Source organism: Festucalex cinctus, chromosome 1, assembly GCF_051991245.1.
Source record: "Festucalex cinctus isolate MCC-2025b chromosome 1, RoL_Fcin_1.0, whole genome shotgun sequence".
Lineage (NCBI taxonomy): Eukaryota > Metazoa > Chordata > Actinopteri > Syngnathiformes > Syngnathidae > Festucalex > Festucalex cinctus.
Genome location: NC_135411.1, coordinates 39619967 through 39647196, shown reverse-complemented (window position 1 = coordinate 39647196; position 27230 = coordinate 39619967). Strand labels below are relative to the sequence as shown.

Here is a 27230-nt window from a genome sequence, read left to right as displayed (position 1 = left end):
CATGTTCCTGTTTTATTTTGATAGCCCTGACTCCACTCTCACCCCAGGTCACTTACCCTTCCTGCAGCTCAATGATTACCGGTCCACGCCCATGATCAGCACCACCTGTTCCCAATCAACCTGGACATAAAAGCCACCTGATTCCTCCCCTCTGTGCCGAAGTGTCACATATCTCAGTGCATGGAAGCGTCCTCTCAGTCCTCGTACCACAGTCCTTGTTTGATGTCTAGCCTTGCCTTGTCTTGCGCCTTTAGTTTGCCCTGGTTTTCCTCCCTTGTGGAGCGCCTTTTGTTGTCCCTGTTTTTGAGTGCCCTTTTTGTATCTCCCGTGTGGAGCTCTTTTTGTTCAGCCTTTTTTCCCTCCTTGAGAGGCGATTTGAGTTTTTCGTGCGATTAAAGCTGCAGCATTTTTGGCCAACTTACACTCTGCGTCTGAGTCCTACCTCCTCTCGTCGTGTCAGGTATTTCTCATACCATCTTTTGCAAGAACAGCAAGTGCATTTCTCAAAACAATTTGTCGCCAAACATCTGAGATTAACTGCAAAAGACAGTCTTTTGCTCAAAATCCTTAGTTCACCAGTAAAAACTGTAAACATCTGTGTCATTGAACATGACAGTGCCAGATTGACAAGTAGCTTTGAAGTTTCTGTTTTTTTTGACAAAACAATTTTACCAGTGTAGAGAGAATTGTCTTACCTTGTTGGCAGTGTCAGTTCCCACTTCAGCCTTTGCCAGAGCAGTCACATTGTTTTGTGTTATGTGTCTAAAAACAGGTGATCGCGTGAGGAAAACCTTCAAAACAGTAAGACGCCAGCAAATTCTTTGAGATTGTATAAAAGAACAACATGTCTTTAATACTTGCGTTAAAGCGGGATATAAACTGACTGAATATACAGTATCTTATTGATATCATTAAGGATCCATTAAGAAGCTAATTTTGCTCGCCAGCGCGCAGCTCATTAACCCCATTGAAGAAAACTCAATAAATAAAAACAATCAAAACTCAAACCACCTACTTTTCAAAAATACTTTTACTCGGTAGACTCAATGTGAGAAAATTCTAATGTTCCATAAGGTGACTTTAACATTACTAAAGTTATTTTCTATGAAGATACTTATCAGATGCTTTCTACAAGACAGGAACTGCATGGACCGAAAAACAAACAGTCTATTCATTGTTATATCTATGCCAAAATAAAATCTCAGATATATCCCTAAAAACTTCAAAGTAACCACATTAATCAAAGGTAAAATTAAGATATAGCGTGAGCTCATAGTCCTGCTATTAGCCTTGATGTAATGTAAATTTCAACACGTGATCATATTATCTTAAGGCAATGAACAGGACCTTCTCGGTATTTTGTGTCAGTGCAGCTCAAGCATTGCTACCTGTAGAAAGCAGAGAAAAGCGGGGTTTACAATTATATCCCCAATTTCGATTTCTGTTCTCATTGTGCTGCAAAAACCCTTGACCTGAAACATCCCCTTATCATGGCAGAGATGGAATACCACACAGGTGGGATGACTTTGTTAGGAACTTTTCAAGGAGAACAATATTGAAAGAGAACAAGATGACCGAAGTGTGTTTGTAAGTAACTGTGGTGAGCAAAAAGAATTATTAACCGATCAAAATATACAACAAATTCATTATTTATCAAATTAAACCCAATGAAATTTTATGATCTAGTTGAGTTTAAAATAGCTTAAATAATGTAATAATAAACTTTGCCACAATATTCAGAAGCTATTTGAAATCAGAGACAGTGACTAGGATTTAAGGGGTACCAGTGTCTGGAAAGAAATTCAAAATAAGAACAAATATTAAACAAAGGTGTCTTTCAATTATGGGTGTAAATTTGTGGAACAACTTTGGAATTAGCCTGAAAAGGTGCGAATCACTGGTTGTGTTTAAAAAGATGTATAAAAACAAAGTACAACAACAATATTTAAATCAGGTATAAGTCAGTACAAATGTATAAAATAGAGTGCAATTAAAAATGTATCTGTAAGCCTTTGTGCTGATTTATATATTTGTAAAAATGTTAGCTTAACTAAATGTATAATGCTGTTGGAATATCAATGCAGCTGTTTGTATGTGTAAGCTAATGTTTTTTTTGTTTTGTTTTTTTTTGTTAGGTGATAGTACTCGTTAAGTTTTTTACTTCTTCCTACTCCCTTTTGAACATGTAAGCTGTGCTTAATTATGACCATATATGTAAAAAAAAACAAAAAAAAAAAACTTTGGTTTTTAGTATTTTAATTTTAACTCTTTGACTGCCAGCCATTTTCGGAAAAGGTAACCCCTATACTGCCAGCGGATTTACAGAATTTTACCGCTTTCAAGCTCCACAGAAAATGTTGTGTTAGGACTATGGAAACGCGGATACTACCAAATGAAAGATTGAAGTCTCATCTTTCATCTAAAAAAAAAGTTTGTTTCTACCTTATTCGGATCTTCAGTAATCAACAATAGAAAACACCTTCATTTCACCCAAATCCTCTATTTTCTTCCAAAATACGGAGAAATCAAGCTTTTTGTGAAACGATGTTAATTCATGCACTCTAGTGAATTTGGCACTTTTTTTTTGCATGAGTGATTCTACAAACACCTAAACTTCTATAAAACACTACCCCAACAATAAAAAATGTTTTTTGATTGCAAAATAACAGTTTATTTACATGCAACAGTAGCAATCCGAACAAACAATTTGGAAAACTCTTTGCAAACTATTTACACGTGCGCAACAGTTTTTGTCAGTCTGCTTCTGCATGGACTGATTTGCCTAGAGGTTGGTATGATGAACGATGTGCTGGAGAAGTTCATCCGTGATGAAGAGCTCCAGGATGTCAGCTGGCAGGTGGGAATTCAGCTCTGCTGCAGCATCCCTTGGTCCTGGTTTTGCAGCAAAGGGGAAGATGGTTGGCTGCCAGCCGAATTCATCAACTTCAAGCCAGCCAGAATCTTTGGGATCTGCAAATATACATTTCAATATCATATATTATTTTAGAGCACTGTGATGCAATGTGTGTGTGTGTGCATGTTTACCTTTTTTTCTTGGATTTATTGGTTGATGCACATTCTGTAAATTATAGAAGACGTTAACCATCAAATATTTTATTAGAGCTGTGGAGAATCTTTTTTTTTTTCTTTTTACCGTTGTTCTGCTCACTGTGAGAAGGGTCACTTTGGGCCCTATGAGGAGGAGCTGAAAGAAACATATACAATTACAATACTATCGAAAGACTTTCCTTTTATTGTTGTGGTGTATTGAAAACGTTTTTGTTTTTTCTTTGTCGTAGAACCAGCGGTCGGACGTTGCTGGGAGCACGATCTATAAAATATACATTCACGTTTGTATAGGTAATAGATGTTTTAGCGTATATCAGCACATTTACACACGCTGCTAGCAGATCGCCGAAAAGTTAGTAAAGTAATCTTACTAGCAATCTCTTAGCATGTTAGCGCTTACCTTCACGTTCTTTGGAGGACGAAAGACTGTCCAAGACTGTCTTGCATCGGACCCGTAGTAGTCGTCATCGTCCGATGAAACGTCATCTGCGCAGACGTGCTCGGTTGTGCACCACTTTTCTCCGGTGTTAGCATCGCTAGCCGGTGGGGCCTTAGGACGTGGTCGAAACGGCCGCGTCACCGCTTCAACTATGACTTAACCCCGTCATCACTGTGCTCTTGAGCACTGGTCGATGCTTTTGAGCTTTGAAAATAAGGATCAAGCGTGAGCTGATTGCCATCTGTAGCCTTTTTGACTCCCTTAGCCAAGTTAGCCATTCTCTCCCCCTCAACACTCGAGCTCAGCCTCTCTCCTTCTACTGTTGTCTCCTACCCGATCTTGTCCAAAAGACTCATCACAGCCATCTAGTGGCCAGGAATACTCATTATAGTAACCCGATCGGCTTGATACTTGGAGCACAGCTGCCCAAGGCTTTCCTCCACCCGTTTCCATAAAAAAACATAGTAGACGTCAATTAACGTCTATGGCGGCCAATTCTAGGTTTATACTGAACGTCTTTAAATGTTTATGGCGGTCAAAGAGTTAATTTCTGTTGCTGGTTTATATGTTCAATAAACAAGCAAACAAAGCTGTGCTGTCAAACTGCGCGGCACAGTTAAAAATGGCCATTTTCTGGGCGTCAACATGGCTGACTTGATTCACTGCCAGTTGAAGCACCTCCTCTCATTCCCTTCTACACAGGACGCAGTCATTGGCATGGCGGATGAAGAAACTAATGAAGGAAAAGTATAAGGAACAGCAAGCAGACCATGGGTGGATGATGCAAATTTGGCCTACAGTATATCAGTGCTTCTCAATTATTCTTTGTTATGTGCAAATCCCAGCTCCTGACTGGTGGACTGCTTTCACACTCGTTCCTAGTTGGCTGCCATCCTGCTGCCAGTTTTGAATGTTACGTTTACAAACAGCAACGGAAGAATGCCGGACACTACGTTTAATGTTGTGTTTGAATTTTTCTGAAATTTATTCACACAAATATATTCATGATTTTCACGTGTTATTGAGAAACAAATATATCCGTGATTTTCCACATTTGTTGATGTGGCGTATGAATTTCTTAAAGGGCTTCACATACCAACAGTTGACAAATAGCAACGACATCCCCTGATCAAACCACAAAAGGGCAAGGGAAAAAAAAAAGAAACCTTGAGAAGGCCGCAGACTCCTTACAGACTCCAGACCCGTTCTAATAGGCTCGCTAATCACCTGTCGCCCGGCCTGCTCTAATGTGCACAGTCATGGAAGGCTCAAGAAGCAGTACTTACGTTGCATGAAGCCATACTTGCGTATACTGTAGTGGCCGTCGGTTGGAGAATGTGAGAGCGGAGGCGGTTCACAAGCCGGGCAGTTTGAAGGCCGCTCGCTAATGTCCGAGCAGCGGTACAGCCACCAACGGTAAAAATCAACGAGTCTCAGTTTATAGACGTTAAAAATAGTCACAAAAGTAAAAATTAAAAATGAGGGTAGCGGTGGAGATTCAGAAAAAAAGAAAAAGAAGAATTTGTCTCTTGAGCAAAACACCGCGAAGCACAGCGTCGTGAACCGGAAGTGGAAGTGGCGGGGGTTCATTTTTTTAGACGTATCATTCTGTTTCAAGATAGTCACGCAGATCCTAGATATTCACGTGTTTAAAGACCTGTTCCTCCTCCATCCACAAAGAGGTAGTGTTGCTGTCTCCATTAGACGGGACGAGCCGTCTCCGTTTCTTGTTTAAAATTGGAAATTGAAAAATGGAAAACAAGCCTTAATCTGAATGCCCATTATTTGTTTTGTGCTTGTTTTGCCTTAACCCAGAAGACAATTCAAGACACGTTTTTTCTATTGTTACCTCTTTGACTGCTGTTGCTTTCGCGGTGTAGGAAAAGTAAATTCAACAGTAGAAGAAGAATGTCTTCCTGTCAAGGCAGCGTCAGCTTGAGGAAAACAAATTATGGCTGTATTTTATTTCCCAGCTTGTGTTAAATAAAAACATAATAGGGGATCAGATTAAGGCTTGTTTCCTATTTTTCAATTTCCAATTTTCTACGGAAGTTGGAGATGGCTCATTCCCGTCCAATGGAGACTGCAACACTGCCTCCTTGTGGACGGAGGAACGACGGGCCTTTAGATGCGTGAATATCTAGGACCTGTATGTGTGAATATCTTGAAAGAGCTAAAAAAATAAATGCATTCGTCAACTCCTAAGTCATGGTAAGTCATGATGAATTCATGCACAAATGTGAAAATCACCAATATATTTGCGGATCTCAAAAACACATAAAAATCATGGAAATATATGTGTGAATCATTTTGAGACAAATAGGTCTTCCATGATAGCCGCACATGTCTGCATTGGTGTCAACCATTTGCTGTGCAATCGCGGCCTCGCGCTGACCTCTTACCTTGGTCTTCAGAAGCTTTGAGGCTACATTCAAATCTTGCAAGCAGTTGGAACACAGTCAACTCCCTCTTGAATTGAAGACTCAAAATGATAAGTGTTAAACACCGGTCCTCGAGGGCTGGTATCCAGCTTGTTTCAGTGATTTCTCCTTCAACACACCTGATTCAAAGGATCAGCTCAGCAGCAAGCTGATAACTGTCCTGATCATTTGATTCAGGTGTGTTGGGCAACATCTCTAAAACATGCATGACTGCGGCCCTCCACGAGCTGAGTTTGAGACTATCAGTAGATGTGAATGTGAGCATCAGTGTTTGTTGGTCTAAGTGCACCCTGTAATTGACGTGTAAGCAGTCGAGGGTAGGCATGGGCCACTTTTTGATTGGGAGGTATGACAAGCGTGAGCAAAAAATATCACGTTATCAGAGTATTAAAATTATAGCTCTAAAATGTCCTATTTACATAATTAAAAACAGCACATTTTACATTGAACACAATCTATTTTATTTTTAAAGAAAATACTGACTATTTACTATTTACTGACTTTACCCTATTACCCCTCGCGGCCTCTGAGGTCTTCTGGCAGCGGCCTTTTAACTATTCCAAAGGTGAGGACCAAGACACATGGTGAAGCTGCCTTTAGCCACTATGGTCCTCACCTATGGAATGGCATGCCAGAGAGCATCAGGTCTGCAGAGAATATTTATGTTTTTAAGAGGAGGCTTAAGACTTACTTTTTTAGTTTGGCATTTGATTGACCTTTTTTATTTTTATTTTATTTTATTTTATTTTACTTATTATTATTTTTACTTTTTTATCCCCTTTTATTTATTTAACTTTTAATCTATATTGTCTTGTAGCTTTGTTTTTATTTATTTATTTTTTCTATCGTGTTTAACCGTTTTCTTTTAGTGTTTAAATGTTTTTATTTGGTAGTTATAAAATTTTTAGCTCCAGTGTTTTCTCATGGGGGAGCCTCCACAGTGAGAGGGATGCTTGGTCTTCATCCATCTCACTGTGGATGAACTCCTCCTGGGTGCCTTTCCTTACAGGGTACATCTGTGCCCCGCCATGTTGTGGTTTTCATGTGTTTGTTGGGTTTTGGGTGTGTCTGTGGGTACGATCATGGGGATGGGGGGGCTTTTTCTTTCTTTTCTTTTATTGCATTATGGATGTCCAGCACTTTGAGTTGCATTTTAAATGTATGAAAGGTGCTATATAAATAAAGTTGATTGATTGATTGATTGATATTTGGCACATTAAAAAGGTGCACCATGATAAGTTAAAATAAATAAACATTCAAACTTTTCACAGTGTCCCATCATTGGTGAGCTATTTTGAGAACTCGTTGGCTACTTATGTTGTCCTTGGGGCTACTTGGTACCCGCTGGTATGGTGTATTTTTTTTTTTGTTCTGTTTGTGTAGCAAAACGGCATCCATTTCTCATTTAGCGATCTCTGCAAGCAGCCAATCATATTGTGCCCTGTTAGAACTTCCCTCAAACAAGAAGTGCACATTACCGGTGACAGGCAGTGTGCGTGGTTATTGACAACGTGACTTTTCAAAACCATAGTAAACCCTCAAACTGGTAATCGGCACAGTGTGTAGACCACTCTTGTTGAAGTTTGCTGGGATAGGCTCATCCCACTGCGGACAAGTAGTATTGGAAATGGAGTTAAGACTAGTCTCGGGACATTTTTTCCCCAAACACAAAATAAATGTAGGCTGTCTAATCACACACAGAGGGAGAGAGCTGACTTTGGGCAAGCGACAGGGTACATCTTGAACTGGTTGCTAGCCTACCGCATCATTAATAATGACTGTCAGGGAATCCAACCAAATTCCGTATGTGCCCCACCACCCATTCCATGTTGCTATCCAAATCTTCAGACAGAACAAAGCAAACGTAAGATAAGAAGCCGCATATTCCGTGACGAGTCAGCTCTGTAACAGCTGTGCCCCTCAGTGTTTTTGGTGGATTTCCAAGGGAGGCGGGTTTGGGGAGGTGTGTGTCAGTGAAAGGCGGGATTGGTGGAAGCTAAAACTGCCCACTCTTACATCATCACCCCTACAACAGCCGCAAAATCGGCTGGATGAGCCTCCTCTGGTCCAGCTCAAAAGATTCCATTCATCACTTGCCTCAACTTCAAGGGCAGACAGGTGCACGAAACACTTTACAACGTCTCCCTGAAAAAAACGTCATTCTCTTCTTATTACAGAAAGTAAAAATGTGCAATAAACATTTCGTCAATAAGCTGTAAATGTGTCATTTATCACATTCACACCTATGTTCTATTTAGGCGTAACTGAAGCGAAAGCGTGTTTTGGCAATATGGGAGCAAAGGTCAGAGCCAAAATTGGAAGACAGAACTTTTGCTATTTGAGGCAGATGTGCTGACCGCACCTCACTGGCCAGCTTCAATATTATGTAAATCATAAAGTGCTTTGTAAGAGAAGAGAGTGGTGTCTGTCGCTGGCATGGAAACGCTCCGAGACTTGGAAACATCACTGCAGAGCTGGGCGGAGTGTTGTAGCGCTCTAAAATTAGAAGAGAATTTTTATATTAAGCAATTATGTTTAAATACATGCAATGGATTGGACAGTAACAGATTTGAATATGTCTTTGGTTTATTTTACGACCATCTTTTTCTGTTCAGTTTTATCCAGCATGCAAAAAAAAAAAAAAAAAAGCTGCTTGCTATGAACTTGATCACCAGCATCTTTTTTTTTTTGTTAAAAAAAAAAATAAAAATACATACCCTTTGGCTGATGCGTAGCAAAGGTGTCATTTTGAGAAAATGCAAAGGGATGCTTTACTGAGTGAGAGTTCATGTATCAACATGAAATAAAAGTTGTACTGTAAAAGTGAAAAAACAACAAATTATGTACTTACTATTAATTGTGGTGAGGCATGGACGTGGGTAAAAATTGCAACATTTGAATGGGAGGGGAGCCATTTCCTATCGAGCCTAAACACGCCTGACTTTGTGGTGTACATTCCGTTCTTTTTATTACTGATGTCGACAGATTTAATGATGTTTCCCACCCACCCCCCACCCCGCCACTTGCAAAGAAAAAGAAAAACATATGGAATTAATCCAATAAGAAGCACATTGAGCTGAAGTGTTTGGAGATTTGATGATGAAGAATGACAGTTAAAAGTCGTTTTGTCATTAAAATATCAAGTTTATGATGTATAACTTGAAGTACCTTCGACCAGTGATTCCCAGCCATGAAATATCAGGAAATTATCCAACTTAACTGGAGTGGAAATTATGTATTATAAATACACAATATTTCTCTGACTCCACTGAATCAAAATAAGATGGGTGATCATATTTTCATTTCCAAAAAAGAGAACAGTCGGCCTGATCTCAAGATGCTAAATGATACTCAAAGATGCCATACAAATGTAACAATTTTAACGTTTGCCTCCTCTGTATGGGTAGAAAATAAAAAACAAAACTCACTTTCTTACTTGACAAATGACTAAATAATGACAATGTTCGAACCCCAACCTTTCTTGCTCACGGGATCAACCTTATTTTTTTTAAATTTATTTATTAATTTATTAAGTATGATTATTATTATTGTCATGTGGAGGGCAGAGATTAAACCCTCACCCTCCAATTTGTGAATGCATAGCATTACGAGTGAGTTAAAATACTTTTAAAATATACAACAATAACAACACAAATGAAAGACTTTTTAAATATTGAACTATAATAACGTGCACACACAAACCCCACCTTTCATTTTTCCCTCCACCCCTCATGATCAACTTGGGAGCAGTCTGCGGTCTGACAGTTGTGGTAAAAACACATTTATGCATTCCACCTCCCATTTATCACACAATGCGAATGAAGGCCCTGTCTACACGTAGCCGGGGCGTTTCTGCAAACGGGAGATATTTTTCTGAATTTTGCCCTGTCAGCCACATGTCCCTGTGGATTTTTTTCCCCCATTAAAAACTAAGGTTTCCAAAAATTCCAGTCAAAGTGGAGATTTGTGGATTTCTTCGGATCTGCATTTGTGTGTGACCGTCGTAAACTGACTTTTACGTTATCGCTCTACACACGTCACTCACACACATGCCTCAGTTTGTTAACCCCTTATCATGCGAGCAATTTTGCCGAAAATGCTTTAAAAAAAAGTTGCATTCAAAGTTTGAAGCTGTTCCTGAACCATTTAGAGTATCGGCATAGTTTATATATATTTTTTAAGAATGTTTGCCCGCCAGTGACCATCTGAATTTTAAGGTTTTTAAAAAAATAAAAAAAAAAAAAAAAAAAACAGAAGTGGAGATTATTTTTCTATTTTGTATTTATCCTCTTTGTTTTTCCTCAATGCTCCATTTATGATGTACTAATAATAAAAAAAAAAAAAAAGTCTTGTGTGCACTGAGTCCATGTTTGTGCTTTCTAAAAAATAAAAAAATAAAAAAAATAAAATAAAAAAAAATCACGTCTGGCCTACATTTTTAATCCATATTCTATCTTGTGTCTGCATCTCAAATAAGAAAAGCTGTCAAATATTTGAGGTACAGCATCAGAAATGTCAGGCTTAAATTTCAAGTAACACTTATCATACAAATGAAGCCTAACCTTCAAATACAATTCACTGAATGTCGCTGAGTAGTGAGTACACAGCCTGTAAAGTAGTGATCTATTTCAGTGTGTATATGCTTCAGCAGTCAGCTCATTAAATGTTGAGAAACTGGCTTCGGTTTACTCCAAAATGAATTAAAATAAATAAATAAATAAATAAATAAATCAAATTTAACGTGTGTTAGTATTGTCTAGTGTGATTTTAGTCAATCCTGTGTGTCAACGTATGTGCCAACTCTGTAAGCATTATTAACAAAATCAATTTTAATACAAAACATTTAAAGTGGACTTCACGATCATGGTTGTTGTACGTACATTATCTATTTATCCATGGCTGGAATGATAATCAGGTTCTGAACCAAGATTCAAAGCCCACACCTCTAAAAATGTGAGGCAGACGTGCTAACCGCTAAGCTAACTTACAGTGTACGTGGCAGGTGCACATCCATGTTACATATTTGCTTCTTTTAGTTGCTTGAGCATGAAAGTAAAAATAAAAAATAAAAATAAAAAACAAGGTATGCATATTGATACCAAAAGTTTTTTTTATAATGCTTAAAATATATATCACAGAGCCACAAACACAAATAGCTTTTCAGAAGCCATTCTTTGATTGTGCCACACTGATTTGTCACTGAAAAAAACAAAAAAACAAAAAAGAAAAACAGATAAGCCCACAAGCAGAACTAGTGTATCAATACACCTTCAAACACTCACAGCGGCCTTTGAGACCATCAACTCTTTATCAGCTTTTACATTCAACTTTGCGCTGTGCCAAAAGTAGCGAGTTGCTTTTGCCATTAGGAAACAGCCTCACGCGACGTCTCACAAGTTGGGGCAGTATACAGTCACACTGAAAAGGACAAAACAGAAGCAAGAGAGGACATCTCCATCATGGCAATCATTTGGGACTTTGGGTCCTAAATCTTTCATTCAAGGCACAATAGATTGGCCTCGGATCGGAAATAAACTCAAGCTTATCGCTTTTGAACGTCAAAATGTCTTTTGACCTTTTTTTTTTAAATACTTCGTTGCCAATAAGTGATGTTTTCTTTGGCCATGTCGTCGTAGTTTGCACTCCTGCTCACGTGATGGTGCCGTCCTCTCTTGGTTGACTCGAGGCAGAGAAGGAAAATCTGCCATCTGATGCTAAGTAGTCAAAGAATGGCTTCATATGTCATGCTAAGGCTTATAGACATAACAGAGGAAGTGCAGGCTGTTTTAAGAGTCACAAACATTGACACCATCTTACAATCCTTCACAGATGCTTCATGATTCATACATCTATGCGTCTTCCAAAAACATTTCATTTTCCCGTCTAGATGACAACCCTGGAATTGGAGCAGGAGCTGAACAGTTTCGGTCAAAAACACTCTGACACTCTTGCACAAAGCAGCGCGATGTTTCATGAAAGGTTAAAATCAGTTTTGATACTACCTGTAAGTTTAACATTTTTTTTCATCAACAAACAGCAATATTCTTATCACAACATTGAGATACTGTAGATACTGATACTTTATTTTACACAGGATGGACCCGAGTTGAAGGTCTCCTAACCACACCCAAAGCATCGCATTTTTGAAAATGGAACAAGATACACCTCATCCAACTAATGGATGATGGATTCCAAAGTGAAACAGCAGTTTAGCGAAAACTAACAACATTCTTATTCTACCTGAATTGTTTTGGAAATGGATACAACATTGATATAAAGAGATGAATTCATTATACATGTAAAAAAATGAAAGTTATAAAACTGTAAACATGAGCCTCTTGGAGGAATTGCATGCTAATAACTGACTTGCATCACGGAGAACTTGAGCCATGGTGAACAGAAATTGTGGAAAATAAGTTATAATATTCTGAGAATAAAGTAAGCGTAATGAGGCCATGTTGACAAACAAACAGTCTGAGACCAACTGTGGCGGTTGTCATTCAAGAGAATCGTCATCAGGTAACATCATCAAATATTTGTTCAAACACTTGACTGATTGAACAAACTGGAAAAAAGAGGCCATTTTAGTGTGTGTAATTCTTTTGCAGGAAGCGAAGATGTTAAGCATACAGTAGCGATGATGGTTGTTCAAGTGGAACTTGACTAAATCCGTCACCGTAGCGCATACTACCACTTCACTTTTGCATATTTTGGATTTTTCTCATATTAGAATGCTATTCTCTGAAAACGTACCTTTCTTTCTCGTAAAATTACTATTCATATTATCATACACATTTATGACTTTCTTTGAAAAATTATCTTATTTATTAGTAATTTCTTTTTGTCTTGAAAGCAAGATGCTATTAAAAAGAAATATATTAATGGTTTCATATTTTCATAAATTTAAAACAATTCTTTAGTCAGACACTTGACTAGTGATGAAGTTCCTTTTACTACAAACTACTACACATTTATCCATATATATACACACACACAATATACAGTATAAATATATGAAGGAACACTTTGTAATTTACTAAGTTATCTATGGGTTCTCCATTGCCAAAGAAGACCGGATCAATAATGAGCTGCTTTTGTTAACGAAGGTAAACTGAATACCTAATTAAATGTCGATCACGCCAATGAACACAAGTAGACCCATTCTCGACACCATCGTCACACTCAAGTCAAAGGAGAAGAAAACAATTACAATACATTGCTCAGGGTTTTTAGTCCTCATTCCACACATATATAAGTCATTCAAAAAAAAAGAAAATCTACTGCTCAATCCTGGCGTTCTCGCACCTTCTGGACTCACACAGCCAAGAATACGAAGTAGGACATTGGTGCACAATGGTCAACATCAAATTCATCAACAGCACGAGTGTGCGACTTTTCACCGTGTCATGAATGGTACAATTGCAATTATTTTACATTCCACATGTGGACATATTCCTATAGAGGATTGTCATCTTTCTCTACCAAATGATTGAAGGGCATGTTGGAGTGAACTTGCATCGATTAGAAAAAGACGAAGAGGAGGCTCGCCATTCGCCATTACGATAGATGAGGATTTTTGGGACGAGGACAGAGAGGATGTTGACTAACAGATGTTTTCCCTGGGTAAGTAAAAGCAGTTTTGAAGCAAGCGTGTGAGTTGAGGCTTTAAAGTGTACTTTTAGAGTTCACAGTTTAATTTATCGTAAACATGAGGTATAACAACGAGTACACAAAGTGACAGACCGGGAAAGTTCAGTGGTCAGCAAAATGCTTCCGTTTGCTTTTAAGTCGTGACATACGCAAACAAATATCTTGCCATGAGGCAACAGCGGACACAAGCTCGATTATCTTGTGTACTACTAAAGCCATGCTCAAACACATCTTCGGTTAATCCTACTGCTGCTATACGACAAGATGCAGTAAACGTACCTGACACAATAATACTGGTGGCCACGGACACAAATTGGAGGATCTATTTTGACCTAAAATGCTGTTCTGGCTACTCGATTATACTGCAGCGAACGCTTTGGAAACCAAAACATGACTTCACTCAAGATAGTAAAGTGACAAAACTGAACAACTGAAAATCTGAATAAAGAGAGTAGTATTATCTTTTGTACAAGTGACGACAAGCAGTAACCCCGGGTTTACACCGGATGCGGTTGCGGTGCGGTTGCGGTGCGGTCCGGCGACGCAAGCAATAAGATTCCATTCATTCGAATGGTGCAGTTTACACCGCTTGCGGGTGCGTTGCGTGTCGACTGCGGAAGGCCTGCGGCGTGCCGCAAGCCTTCCGCAAGGATAGCCTATTTTCTATTTTTGCCGGACGCCGCAGCGGTAGGCCTCCGGCAAATGGCAAGCTAGCACAAAACACATCGAGCGGGACAGGAAGACCGAGGCAGTTTCAAAATAAATTTCCGGTTACCTTTCAGAATAAAACACTCGCCAGCTCCTATTTCGCAAGTTTTTCAGCAAAACGTGACGTGGGCGTCGCCGGGCCATGTGCTCATTCACGGTTTAGACGCCAGCGAACATGGACGAGGAGAGGTTTATATTGGAGGTGGAAAACCACAAAATAATATATGACACGGCACATCCTTTTTATAAGGACTGTAATGTATTGTGAGTTTGATGTTCGCGATTGCTTGTTGTGCCCGTCTCGCTTGCCGTACTGAGCGGCAGCCGGACGCGGAAGGACAACCAAAAAAAGGATGCTGCATGGAATCTCATAGCAGAAGAAGAAGAAAAGGTTAAATCAAAAGAAGTCCACCTCTCTTTCTGCTTCTCTGTTGAGCACAGACTTTCTGTATGTTTGTCGTTGTGAAATGCCACATGATCGCGCGCGCGCGGTCCCGCGAGGCACGTTGGGAAGTGGGCGGCGACGGAGCTGCCGGACCGCAGCTGTGCGGAGCCGGTGTGGATTGACCAAAAAATTGACCCGTCCAGAGCACGCAGTCAAGACGCACCGCACCGCAACCGCACCGCAACCGCATCCGGTGAAAACCCGGGGTAAGCGTGTAGGTGTTGTACTGGCGCGCCATGCGAAGTAGTGGCCAGTGTTGCTGTTTTTGCAATTCTGGTGGCTGTATGAGGATCCTTAGCTACTAAATCATGGATGGATTTGAAACTTGAAACCCCAAAATTAGTGTTTGTTGTAGTTCTGCATAGAAATAGATGTCAGATTATGTCTTTAAAAACAAAAAAACAAAGCAAATCTGACTATTTTATGGGGGTTCTCAGCCATGCGTTTTTGTTGCTCGGATATATTTAACTTGCCATCAATCTCGAATGCAGCATATGCATCTTAAAACCCTGACAGAAAATGAGAGGCTGAGTTCAAAACAATCGCGCAATCGGATTGAAATAGCTTTCTTGTTTGAACATGGCCTTGCAGTAGCTGGCAAGGGAAATTGTCGGCAAAGAAGATGACCACTGACTGGAGGTCTGTCTCTCTGCTATGCTGGTGCATGTGATCATGGCTGAAGGCAGTGCGTTCTGTGGTGCTGGTGATAGCTGATCATAGAAGAAGGGCGTTTTCTTCCCGTGGGCGGGCAAGAATGGCTGCCAGCTCCAACCATGACGCCGAGCCTCATTTCTTTCTTGTCCTTAAACTGGAACACGCGAGTGCTCTCTGTGCTCAGGGACGTGATCCTGAGTTTTGGAAAAAAAAAAAAAAAAGTGGCAGAATATGAAGTTCACTGTGTCGGAATGCGTTTGTGTACGACATGGAGGTGTGCTACATGACTGCTTTGTGATCTGATTGGAGGTGGACAGCTTCAAAAAATATCTGCGGATTTCTATACTAACTCCTGTAATGAGCACAGCAGAACTTGCTGCATGACTTTCCTTCACAGGAAAGGTCAGATCACAGCAGGCCTTGGAGACGGCAAGTGGGAAACTGCACCGCTTGATCATCCTACGGTTTTGCCTGCATGTGTGCGTGCAGGTGTGTGTGAGCGCCCTTGTTGAATCGCTGCTCCCATTTCGATTGAAATAAAAACGTAGAAAATTCCATTTGAATTAAAGGCCATGATTCTGTGAGGGGCCTTCCTTGACTATGTTCAATTGGGAGACTTTGTAAGTTCTGATAATGCGTCTGGCATTGCGCTTTTGCAGATGCTTTTGTTTGTTCCCATGGAAACCACTTGATCAAGAATTTGTCTTTGTGAAAAGGGCCCCTTGTTTGCTTACTCAGGGGATGACGAGGTGAGAAAACAGGTAGCGTGAGCACATTGCCAGTTACCTTCTAGGTTGCTCAAGATTAGGGTTGCAAATGGGTGCAGGATGTTTCTAGAAACTCTCCAGGGGACACCAAGTCATTTTGGAACTGTCTAGATAAATATTTAAAAGAAAAAAAGTCTCTAATTGAGCTATCGTTAATCAATATATTGCATTCGATTGAATACCCCCAAATGAAGACATCATTTTAAACGTCTTGTTTTATTCATTAATATTCTGTATTTCTGTACATTTGTTTTGCAACCCTATTCAAAATTGCTTGAGGAGAACGATGAAGGGATTTGAAGGGCTGTAAGGAAAGTATTTGGAGTTATTACATCCATTGCAAATCGAAATCAGAGAGCAAATTTCAACGTGGAGCTTATTTCAGCAGGAGGAACTTTTGTTGTTGTTTTGTTTGTATAGTAAATGGCTTAGCGTCTTGTTCTGCAGGCACAAGCAGTAGGGCGCTCTCAAGAAAGCAGTTCGTGCAGCAACTTTGCTATTGGTTAGGCCATAAGTCACATGGCACCAAGTGGTGTTTCTTTCCTCTTGGTTTGGATGAATCCAGAGGCAAACGCTGCAGACTGAACCCCACCAAAGAAGTTGTTGACATGATCTAATCAGGCCAAAATGGCTCCTGCTGGAGTCCCATTTTTCGCTCCTCATTACATCCGAAAATCTTAGTCATAAAGAGGCCCGATTCAGACATGCCTTAGATGTCCACGCTCGTTGCAAAAGATGGCTTCACCCAAATAGGATACAAAAAAAAATAGAGGTGGGTTTGGAAAAATTAGGAGACTTGCTAAAGACAAAAAAAGAGCAATCAACAGCACAGTTGCTGTTTTGAATTTTGGCAATGAATTTGCATACCGAGCAGAGATCATGTAACTCCATCAATAGCGCCTACTTAACATGTCATCACACGCAGATCCGTGTTGAGATCACATGTGAACAGGGCCCTCAGTCTTATCCTGTATCAGGTTCCAAACAAACAACAGTCACTGTTGGTCCCACAAACAGACTTGGGCCACTTTGGCTGTCAACTGTTGATCCACGGCCTGTTTGGAAAGAGCTGTAGGACATGTTGGCATCTGTATGTTTTCATGTTGCAGTTGAGAGGGCAGCTGCACCAAGATGAAAGGTGAGGTAGAATCGGGTCCGCTTTGAAACGAGTTTGAGCGACGAGGTAAGAGACATCATCCCCGCCCACCACCCACAACTACTCCAATCACATCAGCGGGAGTTGAGAGCTGGCGGCTGGGTCGTGCCATCGTGCGGGTAGGAGATTTGTGGCCCACTGAGAGAACAGGACGTGTGGTGGTGATTGCTAGAGATGCAAGTAGAAATATGGTCATATATAATATTTGAAAAGAAAAATGTGAAGCGTGTGCGAGATGAAGCTTAGAAAGGAGGTATATATTGGAAATACTGTATAATAGATAAACTCTGTATCGTGTCTATAAGTAATATATTACTATGCAACAAGGTAACCCCTGCCAGTCTTGTTGGTTTTACATTAGCAATGACAGAAGAGTTGTGAAGTTACATTATGTCATGAATATGAAGGACGAGAGAGCAGAGCTGTTCCTAGCAAAGTCATATTCAATAAAACAACATCTGATTATGTAATGGAATTGCTAAGAAAATCATTGCCACTGTAAATCCAAAAAACGACCTGAATGCTGACATAGGCATTCAAATAGTTTTTCTTAACATTGCTTTTATTGCACATAACAGCGTGTTTACCCAACAGATTCAAATTGGCGGCAACGATCATGCCCTGGGATTGCCTCACAACAAATTATTCCAATGCTGCCCACAGCCACATGGGGGAGTAATTTGCATATCGTCCTCAATAATTTCTCGCCGCCATTTTGTGTTTGGGACATTTCTCAGCATTCCCATGCAATTTTTGAGGGATTTTAAATTTGTGTTCCATCTCACCTGGTGACAACATTCACTCTCCTTTGGTTCTGGTTTGCAACTCCTGAGGATAATATGTGGCTCTTTACCTGAAAAATACTTTCAAACTGTCACTTGCTTGTTTGAGGGCATGACCCAAGCTTTGTGGCGTTACTTAAGTGACATTACGGTGTCCATTTCATATCATGGTCTTAGATTTCAAATAATCAGGGACAGCTAATTAAAGGGGAAATCAACCCGCAAAAACTATTTACACTAATATGTTCTAGGCAGTTCCACTAGTCTAAGCATGGTGAATAAATAATGTGATTCAAGTAGCGAAATCCACCCATTTTTATACATCCCAGATGGCAGCCATTTTGCAACTTGATGTTGACTGAAAATGACATCCCAGTTGCTCACCAGTTTTACAAGTTTGGTCATGTGACATTCGCAAGTTGTGCATTGATTGAACTGTGATGTCACTTTCAGTCGACAGCAAGCAGCAATTAAAGCAAAAACATTTTAACTGAAAACGTTTATGCATATACTGCAGCCAAAATAGCCAAAATTTTGCAGTATAGTGAGGTGTACACATTCTTTTTAAATATTGCACATGACAAGTATACTATACGTATCTTTTCCGAATTACGTGATTTTTTGAACACAAAACATAAAGGCAGAAAACAATGTAATTCGGCCATTAATGTCAACAGTGAGTGTACATAAATAAAAAGGGGCCTAAAAAAAAATAAAAAAAAATAAAATAATATTTTATATTTAAACATCAATTTGATGCATCTTGAGAAAACAAATCAAGTAGAATTAAAAGACAGCATCAATCTATCGCTATATGGTCATATAATACTATATAAGCAGGGTTGGGATTGTTACTTTTATAAAGTATTCTGATACAGTTTAAAAATTAAGTTAGTACTGTAAATAATAAAAAGTAAACCAGCATGTTGCAACCCTTGTCCCCTCCCCACACATCATTAAGATTAACTTAACGGTGCACACAACTGTGCACATTTGACATTTTCATCTGTCAAAGAGCACAGTCAGCGCACACCTGTTTGTTTATTTTTCCAAATGACAGAAACCCGTTGGGGCGAGGGAGAACTGAATCCCTGCAGCAAGTGATCAAAATGGTCGCCTCGTGGTGGACAAAAAATGGTGGATTTTGCTGCTTAATTTATATTTCATCTATCCATCCATCCATTTTCTTGACCGCTTATTCCTCACAAGGGTTGCGGGAGGTGCTGGAGCCTATCCCACCTGGCGGGGTACACCCTGAACTGGTCGCCAGCCAATCGCAGGGCACACAGAGACAAACATGCATCCACACTCACAAGCACACCTAGGGACAATTCAGAGTGCTCAATTAACCTGCCAAGCATGTCTTTAGAATGTGGGAGGAGACCGGAGTACCCGGAGAAGACACACACGGGCACGGGGAAAACATGCAAACTCCATCCAGGAGCCTGGACTCGAACTCAAGTCCTCAGTACTGGGAGGCGGACGTGCCAACCACTCATTCACTGTGCCGCCCTTCATATTTCACTAATGTAATATTAATCAGAATGCCATGTTTAGATTAGTGGGGGCACATATCCGAGTAAATAAGATTTTTGGGTTGAAGTTCCCTTTAAGAAAGAGAATATGAGAGTGCCAACTTTTCTGAGGCACCACAACAAATCATATTCAAATCATTGAGGGATTCTAGAAATAAATGCACAACTTTAAAGATGACTCAACTGAGAAATGCCTTGCAGGAAGCTTGAGCCTAATGAAGATCCGGCACAATTTCGAGCTGAGGAGGAGGCAGAATTGTTTGGCGAATGTCTCACTCTACAGGAGCAAATCAACTTTGCGTTGCTTACAAAGAGCTTGACTAAAGAAGAGCGTTAGTTCAACACAGCTCAGTGTTGGCCTAAATTTTGAGAGAATCTTGCACAAAATTCTTCATATCAGACTGTTTCAATTTATGTCACTAGTATTTGGCTGTTGTACATAAAGGCAAGTTCTTTTAGAAGTAAAAACTGTGACCCAAGCCTCATTTAATCTACTTCTTTTTTATAGTTCTTCACAAGCTACTTATTTCTCTTGGCGCTTTCTATCGTGGCGCAACAATAAACTCCCACGCCAAGTATCTTCAGAGTAATTCCTTTTTCCACTTCACCTTTCCAATTGGCTTCCCCAGCAACGCCAAAATTAGATCCAAAGAAGCGTCTTAATAAATAATCATTTTTATTTGCAGCTTGGAATAAAAATATCTGGAAAATATAGTATATATGTAGATCCGTGATTTGAATATCTCTATTCCTCATTCATTATATCTGAAAGGGATACTTGCTGCAATGGATTTGATGGTGCAGTCTACATTAAGAATATCCCACCAGCCGCCACTGATTAGGAATCCCAAATAGAAAGTCTTAAGCCTGTGTTTATAGACCATCATAATGTAAAAGAAAAGATACAGCAGGGGTAAGCTGCATCTCATGTCAGGCATGAATTGTAATACATTATACTGTACTGCAGCGTAAAACCAAGACTGAAACTACATGCTTGTGTGTTCTCTCAGTAAACCAACAATAAATAAGACACTACATTTTACAAGCTATGAGGTAAAATTGTAGGCGTTTATGTCGTATTTTGGAGAGTGCGCGTGCGTGCGCGCGTGTGTGTGTGTAGACTGAGAGCTCACTATGTGAGGGAGGTAGGTTGGCGAACACTGTCATAGAAGCAGCTCAATGGGTGTCAAGCTGAAATGTGGCGGCCGCCGCTGCTGATAAGGAAGGCGCAAAGAAGCATGTGGAGTGGGATTGTCTGAGAAGATTATGACCAGGAAAAAAACAAAACACCCTATGAGGTGAAAGGTGTCTGTGTGGTGAGACATTAGGCTTGCTGGATTTTTGTTGGTCTGCATATAGTTCTACTTGAGTGTGTCGTTTGAACAAGTGTACCTTTTAAAGTGACACGACAAAGAAGCCACAAAGTTTCTTTCTTGTGATGTTGAGTGCTGGTGGCAGGTGGTGGGTGTTCCCAAATGTTCCCATCAAAGAAGAAGAAGAACAAATATTTTCTCTCTCCTTTTTTCCAAATGCACCCCTTAACAAAGTTATCTCAGCGTCAAGGTGTTCCAGTAAGGGGGTGCGACTGCTTTCTAGTCACACATCCTGGTCCTCGAAGACCTCCAAGAAGAGCGGGGGAAAGAGTTCGTTGGGACACTCCACCTTCATGTGGAGGAAGCGGCTGGCGTGGCATGCTCCGATCATGCGCAGGTCTGTTACCTTCATCAACAGCTTGGGCCAGAAGTGCGGAATGTTGTGCTTGCGGTAGTTGATGTAGTGCTCAAACGCCAGCAGGTAAGCCTCTTGGCACTGCTCGATCTTCTCCACACTTGTCAGCCCTGAGCGATCTTGGGTGAGAAATGAAATATTTGTACATCAGAAGTCATTCGAGAGCACAGAAGTCAAACTCAAGGCTTTTGAGCCATATCTGGCCCACCACATCAATTTGTGTGGCCCGCAATGGCAAACAGAATCTTGTTTTGAAATTGAATACTGGTAAAATGCTCTCATAGCTAAAAAAAAAAAAGGATTGTATTTTATTGTGTATGTACATTTGTTTACATATATATTAGGCCTGGAACGGTTCACTAAATCCACGGTTCGGTTCGGGTGTTCGGTTTTGTGCTGACGGTTTTCGGTTCAATTCGGTATGCAGTGACTTTAAAAAATAATAATAATAATAATATGTCATGGAATTAAAAATGAAAGTGTATATTATTCACAATTAGTTATTATTATTATCCATCCATCCATTTTCTTGACCGCTTATTCCTCACAAGGGTCGCGGGGGCTGCTGGCGCCTATCTCAGCTGGCTCTGGGCAGTAGGCGGGGGACACCCTGGACTGGTTGCCAACCAATCGCAGGGCACACAGAGACGAACAACCATCCACACTCACAAGCACACCTAGGGACAATTAGGAGCGCCCAATTAACCTGCCATGCATGTCTTTGGAATGTGGGAGGAGACCGGAGTACCCGGAGAAGACCCACGCGGGCACGGGGAGAACATGCAAACTCCACCCAGGAAGGCCGGAGCCTGGAACCGAACCCGAGTCCTCAGAACTGGGAGGCGGATGTGCTAACCACTCAACCATCGTGCCGCCCATTATTATTATTATTATTAATATTATTATTAATATTATTATTATAGTAGTACCATTTAAATTATTATTCAATTTATGCCAGTGGCATATAGTGGCAGGCATAACAAATAACTGAAGGAAAAACCAACCTGTGTGTGTCCCAACTATACAAGCCCAGATTTCACGCTAAGTATATTTGTGACTAAGATAATTATTTTAATATGCAAACTTTTTATTTTTGTTTGTTGGTGTACTGTGAGGTTTTTCTTCACTTATAAGTGCCTTAGCTCCAAAGGTTTAAAAAAAGGTTTTCCTGGTTGATTTTTATTCTTTATTATTATTATTATTATTATTTTTACTCTGATTTGTAATTGACTGTTTTATTTACTATGTGCTTCCATTGCTTTTATTGTTGCCTGCACTGTGCACGTTAAGATTTATTTTATAAATGTGTTATAAATAAAATATACTATTATTAAAACCTGATCTTTGAATTATTCTCAGATCAAATTCTAATTAGACTATTCAAATTGTAATTTTTTCCAAAAATAACTTGCAAAATTATAGTGTTTCCAAATTTTATTTATCTTAATATTTTTTACATTTAAATATTTTCTTATTTTGTACCAAAAAATAAATGATCGTACGGACCGCAATTTCAATTATTACCAAAATAATCATGATTAATATTTTCTTCATAATCGAGCAGCCCTATATATGTATATTTTTCTTTTCGAATAAAGTTTGCCTATTAAAAATCATCATATATATCATATATATATATATATATATATATATATATATATATATATATCATATATATATATATATATATATATATATATTTATATATATATATATATATATATATCATATATATATATATATATGTATGTATTAGGGGTGTTAAAAAAAATCGATTCGGCAATATATCGCGATACTACAGCACGCAATTCTCGAATCGATTCAATAGGCAGCCGAATCGATTTTATAACATCCATTTTTGATGGGAAAATATTCAACAAAACGTCTAACTTTCATACCTTAAGCAGGGAAGAATGTTATATTAAAAACTCTTTGACTGCCAGGCGTTATAAAAACAAAACAAAAAAATCCACAGTGCCAGCCGCTTTTGAGCATTTTAACTCATCTTTCAAGGCAGAAAGAATATTGTTTGCCTTTACTACATATACAATGTGGCTACAAAATGAAAGATCGCATTCCATTCATTGGAATTTTACTAATCATCATGAAACGTCTTTGGCAGTCAAAGAGTTAATGGAACATTCAGCCTTAATATTTTATTTCAATGCTGTTCAAACATGAAAAAGGTTACAACCTGTTTGTTAAATACAGTGGCTCAGTTATAAAAGTGAAGTTTCAGATCAATAAATAATACATTTTCATACAAATCTTACAGTGTACATTGTACAAGTTTACTGAATGGTATTTTCTAAATTTGAGTAAAAAAAAATCGCAACAATAGACTTGGAAATTCATATTGGGATTAATCGGTATCGAATCGAATCGTGACCTATGAATCGTGATACGGATCGAGGTACTAGGCAATTCACACCCCTAATATATATATATATATATATATATATATATATATATATATATATATATATATATATATATATATATATATATATATATATATAAAATAACTTTTCTACATAAAGGCGGAATAAGGCAATAATAATAAGATTGCCAACACCCTGAAACTAAGCAGCAGCACAGTGACCAAGACAGGTTCCACTCAGAACAGGCTTCGACATGATTGGCCAGAGAAGTTGTGTGCACATGCTCATTGTCAAATCCAGAGGTTTTCTGCTGTCAATGCAAAGACCATATGCCACATCCTGCACCAAATTGGTATGCATGGCTGTCATTCCAGAAAGAAGCCTCTTCTGAAGATAATGCACAACAAATCCGGCAAATAGTTTGCTCAAGACAAGAAGACTAAGGACACGGTTTACTGGAACCATGTCATGTGGTCTGATGAAACCAAGATTAATTTACTAGGTTCAGGTGGTGTCAGGCATGTGTGGTAACAACCAGGTGAAGTCAAGTGTGTCTTGGCTGCAGTCAAGCATGTTGGTGGGAGTGTCATGGTCTGGGGCTACATGAGTGCTGCCAGCATTGGGGCGCAGTGAGGAAATCATGAATGCACAGCTATTTTTAGAACAGGCCCATGAGCTTCTTATGGGGTCCTTGGGGGTTCCCTGGAGCCTGCGGGTGCCATATTTGTGACCCCTGACCCCCTAGTATCAATACCTGTTGTAGGTCTAATGTTTGAAGATACATCTTTAAAGATTTCGGAGTTGAAGAAGTTAAGTGTAAAATTACTGTTGCGAGAGAAGGAATCCACAATAACACATCGATGTGCATAAAAAAAGCATACCAAAAATTGAGTTTCCCCTTTCAGTATAAATACACACAAAGCTCCTTGTTCTCACAACACATGGTTCATCATCAGATGAATGCAGCCCTTTTTTCCGCTAGTGAACTCTGTCAACCAGTGAACTCTGATCCGGAACTGACTTCGCCTCCAGCATTTTCTTATGTCTTTCCTTGACACAATTGTGTGTTTGACAATAAATCCTAAAAACATATACATCTGAATTGTATTGTTTTGTATTCATAAAAATGATATTCATAACAATGATCATCCTCACCTGAGCTCATAAGTAGTACAGCCTGCATCAGCGCCACCTCAGAGTCATCCAGGTTAAACTGGGCGAGGCTCTTGCCTAAATCAAAGATGGCGTCCGACACCACACCCAAGCCGCCGTTCTTCAGCTGCTCACGTTTCACGGCCATCTCGCCGTTTAGCGTCAGCGTCTCACTGTCCGGATCGTAGCGTACGGCAGCGCGTAGTGACATGATCTCCATGCAGCACCCTTTCAACAAGATGATCTGGTCCTCGCATGGAAGCTGTGAAGTAAACACAGCAGAGATATAATCCCAAATAGAACCCCCCAAAAACAGGTTTCCTCAAATCTTAATATTTGGGTATTTTCCTAACCTTTCACAGTGAAAACAATCATTTGTCTGAAACATTTGACAGCAAGCAAGGCCATTTGCAGGAAAACTGCTGCTGCAATTCCACCAGCATGGGAGCAAAGTGACTCTTCAGCTGCTTAATGTTTGACAATTTGTCATATGTGCTCAGTGACAGGTCATTGTTCAATTGCTTTTTCAAAAGTCTGCTTCAACCAGCTAAAAACAAAACTAGAAAATAGCCTGCTATACATCCAATTTGATTTCTTTGTGAAAAATTGTATTATACAGTCATTCATGATGTGTCAACACTTTTTATCCAATTGCTGGTCATGGGGTGCTATCCCAATTGCAGCCTAGGCTCGCTGTCATTTTCCATCTAGTGGAAGATTGCTCCAGGTTTTAGCAGCTTATCTAATACGAAAGAAAAAGGGAACAGGGCAGACTTGTTTGTGCTTCAGTTCTTTGTAGTCCTTCTGCTAACACTTTTTAGACAAAATCAAAAAAGACATTTATAAATAGCATGTGGTGATGTCCTTCTACGCAGTAGTTTGCATGCATTACAAATTAACAACAACTCATGATGAACAGGACGTGTTTACAATGTTGTAATAGGATTTATGGATATACAGTGACATTGCTTTATGGATGTATGAAAACCTGTAAAAGCTGGGGCTTTTCTGTATAATTTTGGTCATTCAGTTTTTGTTGAATTTAGGTCTTGCTGTCGGGTTTGTTTCGCATACTTTCTGTCTTCCTGCAGTGCGGGCGTGTGGCAGGGGGCGTAGCTGACCTACATTCACAGAGCTGCAGCAGGGTACACCTGATTCCTATGCACTCGTCAACTACAGGAAAGCCTGGTTCAGACTCTCCACTCTTGTCAGATGATTCTGTTGAGGTCCGCTCTGTCACATATATCTATATTTTTTCCTGCTGAATTTGCCCACAGTGTTAATACACTCCAGTTTGTTTTTTTCTCCTCGTGGGTTTCTGACCCTGATTTCATCTTTCTGAGCTTTTGGCATCTGCTGCCCCAGTGTTCATCGTTATGACTGTTACTTCCTGCCTGTCTTCCTTGTTTTATGTCCTTAACACAAGCATAAACAAAAGCACATACTGTATAACCTACCTCTGAGAACATGGGCAGTTTCTTGGCAAAGTCCACCACCCGTGTGATGGCAGGCGTCATGATCTTGGTGAATTCACTGAAGGCTTCCAGGTCCACCTTATCTCCTTCTGAGGTGGGCACCAATCCCTGACCAATGTCATCTGGCTGCAGGCAAAACTCATTTGGTTAAATAACTATTTTTTTAAGTGGCCTACGGTTAAAGACAATTTATATTTTTGTCACAAAAAAGTGTGTTGCTGCAGTGTCTAATTTAACACAATTAATGAGGCAGTAGAACGTTTTCAATATAGATAAGGCTATTGTGAAAGTTTAAATGTGAGTCCAATATACAGATGATATGCTTTGTCATCGATAAGGCATACACTGTTAATGAACCACTTAAGTTTTTCACCAAAAAGCAGAGACAAGTGAACCTGCATGAACTGCTTGATTAATTCAAAGTAATGCAATAAATATGGCATGTATTAAAATTAAGACGATCATGCTTAGATGTGAGCCCTCCACCGACAAGCTGCAGCATTTGGTCGGAGGGCTTTATCTTTTCAGCTTACCAGAAACTTGCGCTTCTGCTTCCAGCTGGATCCCTGGGCGTTGGTGTGTCGATGGGCCTCCGTTGCCATCCTGATCAGCTCCCACTCCGAAGTGTTTGGCTCTGGCCTCACCTGCAGCGTCCTCACAAACTCCTCCCTTTTTCTTTTCTCCCGATTCTCCTCAATCAGACGGCGTTTAGCTACACGCTTGGAGTCGTCCAATACCACTGATAGATGAGAGGGCAGACGGGAAAAACAGTTTTGTTGGTATGCATGCATTGGAGTTTGGTGGCTCATTTTCACTTATTGGAAACGGTTGTGACTAAATCATCAGTG

The 27230-nt window shown here is 39.8% G+C and overlaps 1 protein-coding gene and 1 long non-coding RNA gene across 8 annotated transcripts in view; both read right to left on the bottom strand.

Moving 5' to 3' along the window:
- Positions 1-2584: 2584 nt before the first annotated feature.
- Positions 2585-4391, bottom strand: LOC144027554 (uncharacterized). Its single transcript, XR_013285487.1, has 4 exons — positions 3470-4391; positions 3155-3205; positions 3046-3079; positions 2585-2970 (listed from the first exon to the last, which is right to left on the bottom strand). It is a non-coding gene; the product is annotated as an uncharacterized LOC144027554 (long non-coding RNA).
- Positions 4392-12011: 7620 nt separating this feature from the next.
- LOC144027527 (thyroid hormone receptor alpha) overlaps positions 12012-27230 on the bottom strand; it is an 81144-nt gene continuing 65925 nt past the window's right edge. For 5 of the 7 annotated variants that reach the window (XM_077535131.1, XM_077535158.1, XM_077535146.1 and 2 more), the window contains 4 exons: positions 26916-27121; positions 26365-26508; positions 24911-25169; positions 12012-21493 (listed from right to left, as the gene is read on the bottom strand). In XM_077535131.1, the coding sequence (XP_077391257.1) occupies positions 21243-21493; positions 24911-25169; positions 26365-26508; positions 26916-27121 (860 nt within the window). In that variant the 3' untranslated portion in view covers positions 12012-21242. The remainder of the gene's footprint in view (positions 21494-24910; positions 25170-26364; positions 26509-26915; positions 27122-27230) is intronic. The other 2 variants (XR_013285481.1, XR_013285482.1) reach the window with 2 other exon arrangements.